Consider the following 17,352-nt stretch of genomic DNA (forward strand, 5'->3'; position numbering starts at 1 on the left):
ATCGTTGATCACTGGTTTCTTATGAGAAACCAGTGATCAACATAGAAGATCAGTGTGTGCAGTGTTATAGGTCCCTATGGGACCTATAACACTGCAAAAAAAAAGTGAAAAAAAAAAGTGAATAAAGATCATTTAACTCCTCCCCTATTAAAAGTTTGAATCACCCCCCTTTTCCAATAAAAAAAAAAACACAGTGTAAATAAAAATAAAAATAAACATATGTGGTATCACCGCGTGCGGAAATGTCCGAATTATAAAAATATATCATTAATTAAACCGCTCGGTCAATGGCGTGCGCGCAAAAAAATTCCATTTAAAAATGAATAAAAAGTGATCAATAAGTCCTATCAATGCAAAAATGGTACCGTTAAAAACTTCAGATCACGGCGCAAAAAATGAGCCCTCATACCGCCCCATACACGGAAAAATAAAAAAGTTATAGGGGTCAGAAGATGACAATTTTAAACGTATTAATTTTCCTGCATGTAGTTATGATTTTTTCCAGAAGTCCGACAAAATCAAACCTATATAAGTAGGGTATCATTTTAATCGTATGGACCTACAGAATACATATCAGGTGTCATTTTTACCGAAAAATGTACTACGTAGAAACGGAAGCCCCCAAAAGTTACAAAACAGCGTTTTTTTTTCAATTTTGTCGCACAATGATTTTTTTTCCCGCTTCACCATAGATTTTTGGGCAAAATGACTGACGTCATTACAAAGTAGAATTGGTGGCGCAAAAAATAAGCCATCATATGGATTTTTAGGTGTAAATTTGAAAGAGTTATGATTTTTTAAAGGCAAGGAGCAAAAAACGAAAATGCAAAAAACGGAAAAACCTCCGGTCCTTAAGGGGTTAAAGGGGTACTCCACCCCTGGCATCTTATCCCCTATCCACAGGATAGGGGATAAGATGTCAGATCGCCGGGGTCCCGCTACTGGGGACCCCGGGGATCGCCGCTGCGGCACCCCGACATCATTACTGCACAGAGCGAGTTCACTCTGTGTGTAATGATGGGCGATACAGGGACAGGAGCAGCGTGATGTCATGGCTCCGCCCCTCATGACATCACGGCCCGTCCCCTTAATGCAAGTCTATGGCAGGGGGCGTGACGACCGCCACGCCCCCTTCCCATAGACTTGTATTGACGGGGGCGGGCCGTGACGTCACGAGGGGCGGAGCCGTGATGTAACGTTGCTTCGGCCCCTGTATTGCCCTTCATTACATGCAGAGCAATCTCGCTCTGCGCAGTAATGATAGCGGAATGCTGCAGCAGCGATCCCCGGGGTCCCCAGCAGCGGGACCCTGGCGATCTGACATCTTATCCCCTTTCCTTTGGATAGGGGATAAGATGTCTAGGGACGGAGTACCCCTTTAAGAGGCAATCTGATTGGTTGTTATGGACAACTGCACCACTGCTCCTCTACATCGGTTTTGAAAAGTCTCCCCCATTGTACCCATCGAAGCTGCCACAGCAGCACATGGTAATGTATAGCTGTATGTTTACATTTAAGGAATGAGTAAGAATTTCCTAATAAAAACATGGGTTTGTCTATAATTAAGAAAATAAGCCAATTAGTAAGTGATAATAAGGGAGAGATCCGGAAGCGACCAGATGATAAATCAGAAGAATTAGCTGAACAGCCATAACCAGGGGACACTCCTGATGACTAGTCACTACATTAGTCAGCCTAAAGCCTCACAGTTACTTATTATGGGACCAGGCCTCTGTAAATAATGACATTTTCTAAGATTAAACTATAATTTCTTATTGGCAGAATATTAATGCCTAAAAATATCAAGAAGTATAGAAGGACTAAGCAGAATAATAGTTCAAGCTAAAGTAGTGCCAACCTGACCATCTGCTTTATTTCACTGGCCACTTATTGTATCGATGGATAAATGTTTGTCCCATTAGAAGTATAGACTTCTTCCTTCTCACTAGTTTTTGACTCTTTCCTTAAAGGGGTTATCCAGGAAAAAACTTTTTTTTATATATCAACTGGCTCCAGAAAGTTGAACAGATTTATAAATTACTTCTATTAAAAAATCTTAATCCTTTCACTACGTATGAGCTTCTGAAGTTAAGGTTATTCTTTTCTGTCTAAGTGCTCTCTGATGATACCTGTCTCAGGAACCGCCCAGTTTAGAAGCAAATCCCCATAGCAAACATCTTCTAAACTGGGCGGTTCCCGAGACGCGTGTCATCAGAGAGCACTTAGACAGAAAAGAACAACCTTAACTTCAGAAGCTCATAAGTACTGAAAGGATTAAGATTTTTTAATAGAAGTAATTTACAAATCTGTTTAACTTTCTTGTCTCTGAAGTAGGGCACATTAGTGACAGCATGACTACTTTTACTTGAGCAGCACCCAATGGATGGATAGCACAGAGGAGTCCTATCAGCACCCAATGGATGGATAGCACAGAGGAGTCCTATCAGACAGGAGAGAGCACAGAGGAGTCCTATCAGACAGGAGAGAGCACAGAGGAGTCCTATCAGACAGGAGAGAGCACAGAGGAGTCATATCAGACAGGAGAGAACACAGAGGAGTCCTATCAGACAGGAAAGAGCCCAGAGGAGTACTATCAGACAGGAGAGAGCCCAGAGAAGACCTATCAGACAGGAGAGAGCACAGAGGAGTCCTTTCAGACAGGAGAGAGCACAGAGGAGTCCTATCAGACAGGAGAGAGCACAGAGGAGTGCTATCAGACAGGAGAGAGCACAGAAGAGTGCTATCAGACAGGAGAGAACACAGAGGAGTTCTATCAGACAGGAGAGAGCACAGAGGAGTGCTATCAGACAGGAGAGAGCACAGAGGAGTCCTATCAGACAGAAGAGAGCACAGAGGAGTGCTATCAGACAGGAGAGAGCACAGAAGAGTGCTATCAGACAGGAGAGAACACAGAGGAGTGCTATCAGACAGGAGAGAGCACAGAGGAGTGCTATCAGACAGGAGAGAGCACAGAGGAGTCCTATCAGACAGAAGAGAGCACAGAGGAGTGCTATCAGACAGGAGAGAGCACAGAAGAGTGCTATCAGACAGGAGAGAACACAGAGGAGTGCTATCAGACAGGAGAGAGCACAGAGGAGTGCTATCAGACAGGAGAGAGCACAGAAGAGTGCTATCAGACAGGAGAGAGCACAGAGTAGTGCTATCAGACAGGAGAGAGCACAGAGGAGTACTATCAGATAGGAGAGAGCACAGAGGAGTTCTATAAGACAGGGGAGAGCACAGGGGAGTCCTTTCAGACAGGAGAGAGCACAGAGGAGTCCTATCAGACCGGGGAGAGCACAGAGGAGTACTATCAGACAGAGGGAGCACAGGGGAGTCCTATCAGACAGGAGAGAGCACAGAGGAGTGCTATCAGACAGGAGAGAGCACAGGGAAGTACTATCAGACAGGGGAGAGCACAGAGGAGTACTATCAGACAGGGGAGAGCACAGAGGAGTACCATCAGACAGGAGAGAGCACAAAGGAGTACTAGCCCACCCTCACTTACTGGACTTTGTCCATGCCTGCGCTTCAGCTTGGATAAAGCTTGGACATTTTCTTAAAAGTATATGTCACGATTCGGCTGGCTGGAGGTGGATCCTCTGTGCCAGAGAGGGATTGGCGTGGACCGTGTTGGTGGACCGGTTCTAAGTTGCTACTGGTATTCACCAGAGCCCGCCGCAAAGCGGGATGGTCTTGCAGCGGCGGTAGCAACCAGGTCGTATCCACCAGCAACGGCTCAACCTCTCTGACTGCTGAGATAAGCGCGGTACAAGGGAGTAGACAAGAGCAAGGTCGGACGTAGCAGAAGGTCAGGGCAGGCAGCAAGGATCGTAGTCAGGGGCAACGGCAGGAGGTCTGGAACACAGGCTAGGAACACACAAGGAAACGCTTTCACTGGCACAATGGCAACAAGATCCGGCGAGGGAGTGCAGGGGAAGTGAGGTATAAGTAGGGAGTGCACAGGTGAGAATACTGATTAGGCCTGCTGCGCCAATCAGTGGCGCAGTGGCCCTTTAAATTGCAGAGACCCGGCGCACGCGCGCCCTAAGGAGCGGGGCCGCGCGCGCCGGGACAACACAGACGGGGAACAGGTCAGGTACGGGAGTCGGGATGCGCATTGGGAGCGGGCGCATCCCGTGTCGCGAATCGCATCCCGGCTGGGAGTAATATCGCAGCACACCTGGTCAGCAGGTCTGACCGGGGCGCTGCGAATGAGAGGACGCTGCGAGCGCTCCGGGGAGGAGCGGGGACCCGGAGCGCTCGGCGTAACAGTATATTAGATAACAGGTTTTAAAGTCTAAAGGGAACACTACATTTCCTATATAAAAGTGTCAACCTTCAAGGTATACCACACTGAAAAAGAGTTAAACATTGGTTGGTTACAACCCAGGGTATAAATACCATGTAGGTACTGTGTAATCCATGAGAAAGCAACAAAGCTTAGATTGGCCACACGTGCGTAGTGGGAAGTAAACAAATGTATGTGTTTATTTTCCTGTTTCCACATCTGTTTAACATAAATTGTCGTGACTGCTTCCAGCAATAGTCTTCAGCAAACCCATTGTATTATAAATCATTTAAGTGATAATAAGGCATGAAATTCCAGGAATGTGTACAATTAGGAGGAGCAAGCTGATATATACTAAGAAAAAGCATGAGTGCAAGAATATTATTCGTGTTATCGCAAGTACAAAGTTTTCTAGTCATATCTTTACCCGCACTCTTCAGATGAGTGGATATCCTGTCTGTAACAGTGAAGTCTAACACTGATCTAAGTTCACAATTACTAAACTAGACTACATGGGTAGAACTCTACTCACTACAGCAGCGACTACTAGGCCAACTTTTTGAATACTGTGGTGAGTTTCTTCTGTCTAGTTCTACAAAGTTTGTTCTCCTTGGTACAGAAGATCTGATATGTGATATACTGTATTATCCATCCATTGGGTGCTGCTCAAGTAAAAGTAGTCATGCTGTCACTAATGTGCCCTACTTCAGAGACAAGAGGTGGGTGCAGAACCTGCTGACTCTGCCAGTCTCTGGCTAAGGCTGGGTTCACACTACGTTTTTGCCATACTGTTTTCAATCCGTTTTTCTAAAGAAAACCGTATGGCAAAAAAACGGATGGAACAGTATGGAAAAAAGTAAACCGTATGCGTTTTTAAACAGTATACTGTCTTTAAAAGTGCATACAGTTCCGTCAGTTTTTATTTAAAAAAAAAAACATACGTTTTTGTACATTTTGTCCATTTTTAATGGGAGGGGTCTTGGGTGGGGACTTTAGGATTCAAATGCGCACGTGCAAAGTAAAAACGTACATGTTTTTCCCGTATGGAACCGTATACATGTGCGTTTCCCATTGATGTCCATGTTAAAAAAAACGTATGTGGTTGCAGTACGGTTTTAAAACCAGAGACAAAATTGTGGTCAACCACGGTTTTGACTCTGGTTTAAAAACCGTACTGCAACCACATACGTTTTTTTTAACATGGACGTCAATGGGAAACGCACATGTATACGGTTCCATACGGGAAAAACATGTACGTTTTTACTTTGCACGTGCGCATTTGAATCCTAAAGTCCCCACCCAAGACCCCTCCCATTAAAAATGGACAAAATGTACAAAAACGTATGTTTTTTTTTTTAAATAAAAACTGACGGAACTGTATGCACTTTTAAAGACAGTATACTGTTTAAAAACGCATACGGTTTACTTTTTTCCATACTGTTCCATCCGTTTTTTGCCATACGTTTTTCTTTAGAAAAACGGATTGAAAACAGTATTGCAAAAACGTAGTGTGAACCCAGCCTAAGATGGGGCACTGATGTGGCCAAGATGGGGCACTGTGTGTCAGCAGGTCCCGCACAAGCTCTTGTCTTGGAAGCAGGAAAAATACAGAACATCCGGTGATATTTTTCTTGCCTCAACAGCATATTTTTTACAAAAATTTATCGTTTTAAATTCCTGCACACTTTGAGCTTATAGGTTAAACCATCCATTGGACTCATAAGCTCACAGTAAGCATGGATTTAATTAATAGAGCAAAGTTATAAAGAATATTTTCCACAAAACTTGACATCAATATGATGCCTGTTCAGAAAGAATGTTCAATGTTACATATTTCCACTTCTATTTCTGTTCACTATCATAAATGTCTACAGACCTAAAAAAATACTATTAACAATGTATACAATATACTACAGTTGTGCTTAATTTATTTCTTATTTCTGCATAATTTGATAGGGATGAGCAAATCGAATCTGACAAATCCAAATTCATTACGAATTTCAGGAAAAACTCCCATTGCAATGAATGTGAATATCACTGTGATTCGATCACACGAATCACTTCAATTCACTAAACTCCATTTAGTGCGGTCCAGGCTCCAGGGCATCTAAGATGGCAGCTCCACATGTCAGGACATGGGGCAAGGAATGCTGCAACCCCTGCAGGGTTGTGGGAACTGGGGGGGGAATGGGTCCCCTCAGGAATCCCTGCTTGGGGACCGAGAATTAATTTATCCCCCCCCCCCACGCCACAGGGCCGCCCATCCTCCCGGCACCGCCTCCACCTGCGGCCCCCACACCCCCATTACCAGCCAGTGCTCTGCGCGAGGCCCCCCTTTCAGATGACAGTGAAGGGGACCTAGCCCCTGGCCGCTCTCTCGCACACAAGTACTGCATGTAGTAAGCTCGGGTAGGGACACTGCTGCTTTCAAAGCAGCAGATGTCCCTACCCCGGCTGCTCGCTCCAAGCAGGAAGGAGAATCTGTTGCCGCACCATGCTGACAAAGCCTGCATAAGGTGAAAAAAATGATGGATGGGGGTGGGGAAGGACATAGGGAGGTCTGGGGGGGGGGGGGGGCAGAAAAGTGGAAGGAAGATGACTCCGGGGTCTGGGGGGTAGGGCACTAAGAGGTCTGGGTCGATGGGGTTGGTGGGAAAGAGACTCAGGGGTCTGGGGGTGGGGGGTTGGTTAGGGGACTCTGGTCTGGGGGGGTAGGGGACTCAGGGGTTTGGTGGAGGGTAGTTGACTCAGGGGCCTGGTGGGTGGGGTGGGTAGAGGACTCAGGAATCTGGTGAGGGGGGGACTCCGGGACAGAAAAGCTGCAGGGGTGTGGAAATGTTTGTCCAGGGACTAAAACGGGAGCCCAATCCACTTGTCCTGGTAACACAAAATAATGGGAGGTTTCGTTTATTCCTCCTCACCTTTTAACCCCTTAGGGATGGAGGGTTTTTCCGTTTTTGCACTTTCATTTTTTCCTCCTCACATTTTAAAAATCATACCCCTTTCAATTTTGCACCTACATACCTATATGATTGCTTTTTTATTTTTATTTTTTTTTTGCGCCACCAATTCTACTTTGTAATGACATCAGTAATTTTACCCAAAAATCTACGGCAAACCCCCCCAAAAAATCATTGTGCGACAGAATTGAAGAAAAGAAATGGAATTTTGTAAATTTTGGGGGCTTCCGTTTCTACGCAGTACATTTTTTGGTAAAAATGACACCTTCTCTTTATTCTGTATGTCCATACGATTAAAATGATACCCTACTTATATAGGTTTGATTTTGTCCTACTTCTGGAAAAAATCATAACTACATGCATGAAAATTTATACATTTAAAAATGTCCTCTTCTGACCCCTATAACTTTTTTATTTTTCTGCATACTGGGATATATAACGGCTCATTTTTTTTATCAGTACCATTTTTGTTTTGATCTGACTTTTTGATCGCTTTTTATAAAAAAATTTTATGGAATAAAAAGTGACCAAAATAACTATTTTGGACTTGGGAATTTTTTTTTGCACGTACCCTAGTGATCGTGCGTTTTAATTAATTATATATTTTTATAGTTCGGACACTTACGCACGAGGAGATATCACATATGTTTATATTTATTTACATAGTTTTTTTTTTAAATGGGAAAAGGGGGTGATTCACACTTTTATAGGGGACTATAACATGCATCACATTCATTCAATACACTAATCAATGCCATTGCATTGCATCGCATTGATCAGTGTTATCAGCAGTCGATTGCTCAAGTCTGAATTTCAGGCTTGAAGCAATCAATCGCTGATTGGATGTGCAAGAGGCAGGTAAGGGACCCTCCTCATGCGTCCTAGCTGATAGGGACATTGTGGTTTCACCGCGATGGTCCCCATAAGCCCGTCTGAGCTGGAAGGAATGATTTTTAACAACTTAAGACGCGGCGTTGAACACCGCGTTTAAAGGGTTAATAGCGCGCGGCACTGCAATTGGTTATGTGTGCTGTTACCCACACAGGAACCTCTACCTATTTCCACCTACAAACACTGCCATTTCACAGGGTTTTTAGGTGGATATAGGGAGAGTTTCTTGTGTGGGGCCACCTTTTTTAGGGCGAGTAACACTTGCCAAGAAGGGAATTAATAATCCAAGATTAGTGCCTTACAGGGGAAGTTTTTACCCCCACCGGTTACAATTAACCATACGTTGTTCCCTTCAGCCTTTTAGAGGTCTTTGCATCACATCAATACTTGGTGGTGTAGGTGGCACATGGTGTTTTTTGCACACCTTTCCTTTTGTTTGATTTCAAATATATTGAAATACATATATTTTATCCAAAGAATATTATTTAAAGTTAAAGGGGGAACTCCAGTGGAATTTTTTTTTTAAATCAATTGGTGCCAGAAAGTTAAACAGATTTGTAAATGACTTCTATAAAAAAATCTTTACCCTTCCAGTACTTTTTAGCAGCTGTATGCTACAGAGGAAATTCTTTTCTTTTTGAATATCTTTTTTGTCTTGTCCACAGTGCTCTCTGCTGACACCTTTGTCCATGTCAGGAATTGTCCAGCCACTGTATGGTCTCCTCATGCTGCCGCCAACTCCAGGTTGTGTCATTCAGCCTCTATATAGTCTCCTCTTGCTGACACCAACTCCAGGCTGTGCCTTTCAGCCACTATATGGTCTCCTCATGATTACGCCATCTCCAGGCTGTGTCATACAGCCACTATATGGTCTCCTCTAGCTGCCGCCAACTTCAGGCTGTGCCATTCAGCCACTATATGGTCTACTCATGATTCCGCCAACTCCAGGCTGTGTCACTAAGTCACTATATGGTGTCCTCATGATTCCGCCAACTCCAGGCTGTGTCACTTAGCCACTATATGGTCTCCTCTAGCTGCCGCCAACTTCAGGCTGTGCCATTCAGCCACTATATGGTCTACTCATGATTCCGCCAACTCCAGGCTGTGTCACTAAGTCACTATATGGTGTCCTCATGATTTCGCCAACTCCAGGCTGTGTCATTCAGCCACTATATGGTCTCTTCATGCTCCGCCACCTCCAGGCTGTGTCACTGTACTGCCATGTGGTCTCCTCATGCAGCTGGCATATTAATTAAAACTTTTTAGGTTCATCTATTTGAAATCTTCAATTTAAATGTTAAAAAATATCTTTAATCTTTTCAATTGTGAGGTCCTATGGTCTTGTCAGGCTTTTGCAACCTCCAGACTGGGTCATTCAGCCACTATATGGTCTCCTGTTGTTGCCGCCAACTCCAGGCTGTGCCTTTTAGCCACTATATGGTCTCTTCATAATTCCGCCACCTCCAGGCTGTGTCATTCATCCACTATATGATCTCCTTATGCTTCCGCCACCTCCAGGCTGTGTCACTGTACTGCCATGTGGTCTCCTCATGCTGCTGGCACATTAAATAAAACTTCTTAGGTTCATCTATTTGAAATCTTCAATATAAATTAAAAAAAATATCTTTCATCTTTTCAATTGTGAGGCCCTATGGTCTCCTCATGCCGCCACCACCTCCACGCTGTGTCATTCAGCCATTATATGGTCTCCTCATAGTGATGCCACCTCCGGGCTCTTTCATTGTGCCGCTCTGCGACAGTGATTCTAATAGAGATGCCTCTAATCTGCATGTCATACTGAATAACAGTATTATTTCACTAATCCAGCACACAACCTATGCGTGTTACAGCAAGGCAAAGTATTCTACATCCCTATTGAGGCTCTCTGTAGGCCAGAAAAAGCAGTTTTTAATAGAGATTCGCCGTGAATACATTTGGACCAAACCAAATTTTTTGGGAAAATTCGATGAATCGGCCGAATCGAATTTTTCAAAAATATATATCTGTGAGTGGCAAAAGTATGTGAACCTCTACTTTCAGTATTTGCTGTGACACCTTTTTAGCCAATTTCTCAGTTCAAAACAGCTTCAAGCCTTGTTGTTGGCCTTCATCCCATGAACTGCTCTTCATGTCCTTTCAAAACTCTAGAATAAAATGTAATGGATTTGAAGTGGCCATTTCTAAACTGAGTTTTCTTTAACCAGTCTTCAATAGAATTGTGTGCATAGGGTCATTATTTTGCTGCATAACCCACATTCTCTTTGGAGCATTGCATGGCCTGTAAGACTCTCTAAACCAGCTTGGCAGTCTCCTCAAGAAGACACGATTACCCTTTCATTCCTTATAGTCCCACATATGATTTATAATAAAGTAAGTTTCCTGAACACGGTTCAAGCAGTCTAGAACAGTTATATTTCTCAAACAGATGAGAACAATTTGGTCAATTTAGACATAGATTTTGGGGGGATTTATCAAAACCTGTGTAGAGGAATAGGGGTGCTCATAGCTCATAGCAACCAAATTGCTTCTTTCATTTTTCAGAAGCATTTTTTTTTTTAATTAAAGAAGCAATGTGATTAGTTTCTATGGGCAACTTCACCACTCATCATATACACAGGTTTTGATAAATAGCCCCCCATTTATTTATGAAGTTATGTACAGGAAATGACTCTGCATAAAAAACTATAGACACGATGTAGTCAGAGGAGCACAAATGCATATGGCAATGGAAATACCAATGGGGCTGTCCAGGATCAGAAAAATGGATCCAGACACAATGCCACTCATGTCCATGGGAAAAAGAAGACCCTCGAGCAGTACCCAGGCAAAATAGGTTGTATTTAGGTTACCTGAGAATACAGCACTTGTCACCAACATAAACCTGATAACGTACATTTATACAATATAACCGAGCATTTTGTTGAAATTGTTACATTTTCAGTATGATATCTCACCTTTATCTTGCATGTTGCAGTTCGATGTTATTCCGTTGACCACGTTGTTGGATATGCTAACTTCATTATCTGCATTAGACAACATTTTAGTCAATAGAGTTCTAACCATCGTACTCACAGTATGTAAATGGAAAGTCAATAACTGACAGGATGAAGTGTCCCAGTATGGACATAGAACAGGTGTTGACGCTAAACACAATGTTATTAGTTTTTTTTTGAGCAATAAAATGTCAGGAGTCACATTAGTGAATCAGATTCCTTTATTTTTGGTGTCTGATATGGAGCAGTGCCTAAACAATCTGCTTTTCTAAGGCAATGGTTGGAATTTATGTGATTGGAGACATTGATGACTATACTGTTTATGGTTGGAATAGTCAAGCAGCTCCTAAGTCTTTATGGATTCTATACAGTAGAAAATAACCTGGGAAGTCCAGTATCCCTTGGGTATTTGGGCAACACAATAGACTTATGACAATTGTCATGACTACATGCATATTAAAATAAAATTTACAAGTTTCATGTTTCTCCGTTAGAGGGTTTTTCGGGCTTAAATGTTTTATGGCCTTCGATCATTTAAGCCTGGAAAATCCATTTAAATATCTAACTCAACATAAACAAACATATTCAAAATATACAAATTAAATGACTAAACACTTTTTATAGAATAAAATGACTTTTCTTATATAGTATTAATATCGTATAATTTACAGACCAGCTGCCCCCCCCCCCCCCCACTCCATATAACATTCAAAGGACATAGCAACAAACAGTATGTACACTTACCAGAACTCATGCTGCGAGATATACAAATATTCTGACTCAGTGATTGCTTCTTTCTGTTTTTATGAAAAGAAAAGAAGTGTTCATTGCATGCTGGACTAAGCTCAGCCAGAGTTAACATTACATTCTGTCATAAGTTAGAAGGTATGTAGAAAATCTGCCAGCAGAACTTCCTGGACCTTATTCAGTCCATATGACCATGTATGGTGTCCCCGTCTCCCTAACAAATAAAATCCCATCCATTCAATACCAAGGAAGATGAAGTCATGAAACGGACAGTCTGCTGCTTCACATACAAGACAAGGACAGACAGTTCACCTATCTTATTTAGGAATTCCCACCATTTTAGACACCGTAGGTATGTAGAGATGTTCGTTGATGAGAACCAAACATACCATAGCGGCATACTTTCTTTATTCTTTATTTATATTTGGGTTACTTGTTCTCATTAAATATTTGGCATATTGTTAGGCTACATAGTTTGTATATTTTGTATGTTTCAGAATAAATAAAATGGGTTATGAAAGTTGTTTTCTGTTTTATAAATATATTCTTAAGACTGATTTTCCAAGATTATAAAAAGTAATATTTATTAATATATAGCGTCAACAGATTCCACAGCACTTTACAATTTTGGGGCTACAAAGTAAGACAAATATCAGAAAATGACAATATTACACACTAAATATTAAAACAGGAGGAGTGAGGTACCTGCACACGAGAGCTTACAGACTATGAGAAATAGGGTTGAGACAAAAGAAAGAAGGTGCTTTTTTGATACAATGGTCCAGACATGTTTTACAAATAGGGTAAGTCACATAAAGGTGGGTGAACCAGTCATCAGCTAATCTCTGGATGTCAAAAGTGCATGGAGCGTAGGGGGAGACTGCTGCATATGGTACTTTTGATGTCTCCAAGACCTAGAGGTCTCAGAAGAGGGCTAAATGATAGTAGGGAAGACCAGGTAGGTAATGTTAAAGACCTGCTTGTAGAGATGTGTCTTTAGGTCACGTTTAAAGGGGTACTCCACCCCTAGACATCTTATCCCCTATCCAAAGGATAGGGGATAAGATGTCTGATCGCGGGGGTCCCGCCGCTGGGGACCCCCGCAATATAGCATGCGGCCGTCAGGCCCCCTCCCATAGACTTGCATTGAGGGGACGGGGCGTGACGTCACACGGGGGCGGAGTCGTGACGTCACGGACTTCCGTTCCGGTGATCGGGACCCAGACCCTCCAGCGCTTCCGGAGCAGAAACAGGTGGGTGCTGCATGCTATATTGCTGGGTTCATCTTTATACATAGCTCACAATGTAGAGGACCAAAATAACAGAAATGGCTAACAGAATGTTTACAAAAAAAATCAGAAAAGAAAGACTTTATTTAAGGACTTTCTTTATTATTATCAGATGAATGTCACAATTTATTGCTGCATTTTTTCCTTGGGAAAAGATCAACAGGTTATATAAAAAGACATGGAAAAGAATGTAACTAACTCTGATAGAAGAGTTAACTTAAGAAAGAAAAAGTTTCAGCTCTCTAAGGATCTGGTAAACACTCCATCAGATGTAATCTCCCAGATTCCCTCTGATCACATGGCAGTTATGTTACAAGAATAAACACAGGTCTTCCAAGGAAAGAAACACAATTACAGGGAGAAAATATTCTCAGGAAGTTAAACTTCTGCATTGGATAAAGAGACGTTTGCCTGTATGTGCACTATATATGTCAAAAGAAGGAGGGTATATATCACGCACTCACCCGGTGTATGCCAAAGAAGTTGCTTTTATTCCATGTTGGAAGGGTTACAGCGGTTCGGGTCGGGGAGAGGGAGGAATCTTGAGCTCAGCCGAGCTAGTGGAATGACTGTTCCGCTTCGCGGGTTGTCCGCTTGGTCACGCCCCGGGGGCGTGACCAAGCGGACAACCCGCGAAACGGAACCGTCGTTCCACGAGCTCGGCTGAGCTCAAGATTCCTCCCTCTCCCCGACCCGAACCGCTGTAACCCTTCCAGCATGGAATAAAAGCAACTTCTTTGGCATACACCGGGTGAGTGCGTGATATATACCCTCCTTCTTTTGACATATTACGTATGTGTTTCTCCATATAAGCGCACCCCCGACCTGCCGCATTATTCACCCAAAGGCAGTCACTTCAGTCCAACACTGCACCCGCAGCACTGTAAACTACACTATAGTGCCGGCTCTCTGTCTATTGTATGTAGTATTGTTATACTATGCACACAGGATTAACATAGAGCAGTCAATTTTTATAGTATACCGCAGTGACCTACATACGATCAATACTGTGCATTGATGGACTCTGCAGGTGTAAATCACAGCACAGACTCATAGTAGCAATGTATTATAGGGGCTGCTGAGAAAGTCAATAGACCTGTGGGATAAAATGGTATGGAGCGTTTTATCAAAAATATTAAAACCTATTGTCATATTCTCTCCAGACCAGCAAGTTCATGTGCTCAGAGTATATGTATTTGGCCTTTTTTAACTCTTTATCTTGTGGGCTCTAGTTGGACCTAAAGTAAAAAAAAGAAAATTTTCTAAATCCTGTTAGATTCTTAAAAACAAAATAACTTGTTTATACAGTGCAGCATTTTTTAATGCCTACCTACTTCCATTTTCCATTTTATACTACCCCTTCCATTTTGGGTAGAAAAAGTAAATGAAAAAATGACCCCAAAATTGCACTGTGTAAACTAGGCCTAATGCTAGGAACACTTTGTATCTGTGTCTGGTTGGCTACAAATCCCTATTTCAAATTAAAGGGTTTTTGTAGGATTGGAAAAACATACAGTAGCTGCTTTCTTCAAAATAATGTCAAACGTGTGCTCAGCTTGTTGGGTGGTATTGCAGCTCGATTCCATTAAGGTAATACCACACATAAACTGAGGGCAGGTGTGGCACTGTTTTGGAAGGAATCAGGTATGTTTTTCTAATCCAGGATAACTTTTTGTATGGCTGCCATGTAAACAAGCTGGGTCACCTTTACCCAATCCCTATGCTTTATAAAGTCCAGCATTGCACTGTATGTTGAGAAGAGTTGTAACATGATGCACTATTACCTTCCACTCAGCTCCAGCATCCTTGAATGTTCTTTTGGCATCTATTGAACTGATATACATTTTTTGATTACACTTCTGTGTGCAGAAGCATCTAGTAAAATAATGTTAGCTTCACAGAATCCTATAATATTAGCTGCACAGAATCCTATAAAAAAATGATTTTGTATGTGTTACTACATAACTTTACATTAGTTTACATCTGAGCCTTCCTTCTACATGGGACTTATTCCCCCATCCTTTGTATTTCGTCTTATAAAAACACTAAAATCTATTGCTGTGGAACAATTGACAAGTGCAGCAACTTTGCTTCTGGTCAAATATCCCAACATCTCAACCGTGACTGCCACAAGTTAAGTTACAGCCAAGGAAAATTAAATAAAAAAAGATGATGATGAAGAATTTCTATGTTTTTTATCCCCCCCCCCCCCCCCGAGAAAATGGCCTTAATAAAAGTTCCTTATTCTCAGTACATGACAAGAATCTTATCCTCCACTTAAGTGCTCATTCTAAGGTTTTTGCTAGTTTACCGATCCTGGCATCTAAGTCCTGGCAGCGAATCAGAGTAGAGAAGAAGATTACTCCACTGATCATTGAATGCATGACGTCATGGACAATCCTAGCTTATGTCTATGGATTTACTAACAAACATTATCATGGACAGCATGGATTAAAAGTCAATGCATGCAACCAGAAACCTCAGCATTCTCCACTGAAGAATAGCAATGGAAACAAAGAAGACCAAGCCTAGAGCAGTATCTGGACCAACAACTCACACAAATGCATTAAATTCTCTTCTTACCTCTCACTATTCTTTTCTGTGTACTTTATTTGTTTTTCCAGCATATTTCCAGTTATTAGAGTAAGAGAAGAAGCTCGTGGTTAACAAATGACCTGTGATCTAGAAGAGCTTCTGCCAAGTGTCCATTTAAATGCCCCTCCCCTGCCATCCTCTTCCTCGCCTAAATTAGATTTGCTTCTTGGTGATGTCACCCTTTTAGCAGTGTGACATTGTTTTGACTTTGACATGGACCAGACAAAAAGCAGCATATATAGAATACCTTGTTCTACAGTAGGCGATTACTTCACATCTAGAATAGGAAACCTGTCAGTAAGAATGATACAGATTACTAGAACAAAGTAAACTGCAGAAAGGCCCTATCGATGGTGTCAAAGGAATATTTTCATTAGCAAGAGGGAGATCAACAGACAAAGCTCAAGTTTCAATGGACAGATTCCAAAATAGCGTGCAAGTGATCCGGACATTGACACTGGCAGCAGTAAACGTTCCAGCAGTGTAAGACCAAACCAGTGGCGTTGACTGTAGAAACTGTTGTCTGCTAGTGAATACTTCATGTATGTCACTGTTAGGCCCAGTAACAAGCTATAGAGACTACAGTTATATGAGTTATTCTAGAAATAATAAGAAAGAAACCAAAAAGTGGGGCGGTCGTTTCATAGTAACATTATGGTTTCTACATTGACTTCAGTGCCAAGCAGGGGCGGACTGACCGGACGGTCCGATCGGAGGTTGTCCACGGCCCCGGCCGGGTTTAGGGCCCGCCACATCAGGGACACTCGTCCCAGATCTCCAGCAGATAGCGTGCCTTCTCCAGTATGCGCAATACATGCACATACAGGAGAAGGCATCCCCTCTGTCTGAGCCGCATCTGCAGCTTACACAAAAGAGACGTAACCTCTGCCCCCATGCAGTACGCAGTACAGGTGCTGATGACATCACTCATCGGCGCCATTACTGTGGAGAGGAGAAGACGCGGGCCCCTGTTGCTGAGGAGATCGCTGCGTGAGACATCAGGTGAGCATATTTTTACTTTATTTTTTAACTCTGCCTATAGTAACATAGTTCATGAGGTTGAAAAAAGACCTGAGTCCATCAAGTTCAACCTATTTCCCTACTGAGTCCCTACTGAGTTGATCCAGAGGAAGGCAAAAAATCCTCATACTAGAGGTAAAAATTCCTTCCCGCCTCCAAATATGGCAGTCAGAATAAATCCCTGGATCAACGTTCTGTCCCTATGAATCTAGTATACATAACCAGCCATGTTATTACTGTTGAAAAATGCATCCAGAACCGCTTTGGACTCTTTTACAGATTTCACCATGACCATCTCCTCAGACAGAGAATTCCAGAGTCTCACTGCTCTTACAGTAAAGAACCCCCGTCTGTGCTGGTGTAGAAACCCTCTTTCCTCTAAACGTAGAGGATGCCCCCTTGTTATAGATACAGTTCTGGGTATAAATAGATCATGGGAGAGATCTCTGTATGGCCCCCTGATATATTTATACATAGTTATTAGGTCGCCCCTAAGCCTTCTTTTTTCTAAACTAAATAAACCTAATTCTGATAATCTTTTTGTGTACTGTAGTCCTCCCATTCCC

The 17,352-nt window shown here is 42.5% G+C and overlaps 1 protein-coding gene across 8 annotated transcripts in view; it reads right to left on the reverse strand.

The window, feature by feature from the left end:
• Positions 1-17,352, reverse strand: part of LOC130282279 (sorbin and SH3 domain-containing protein 1-like) — a 404,864-nt gene that overhangs the window by 128,986 nt on the left and 258,526 nt on the right. For all 8 annotated transcript variants that reach the window (XM_056530335.1, XM_056530339.1, XM_056530338.1 and 5 more), the window contains 2 exons: positions 11,880-11,932; positions 11,097-11,165 (listed from right to left, as the gene is read on the reverse strand). In XM_056530335.1, the coding sequence (XP_056386310.1) occupies positions 11,097-11,165; positions 11,880-11,889 (79 nt within the window). In that variant the 5' untranslated portion in view covers positions 11,890-11,932. The remainder of the gene's footprint in view (positions 1-11,096; positions 11,166-11,879; positions 11,933-17,352) is intronic.

The sequence above is a fragment of the Hyla sarda genome, chromosome 7 (genome assembly GCF_029499605.1).
Source record: "Hyla sarda isolate aHylSar1 chromosome 7, aHylSar1.hap1, whole genome shotgun sequence".
NCBI lineage: Eukaryota > Metazoa > Chordata > Amphibia > Anura > Hylidae > Hyla > Hyla sarda.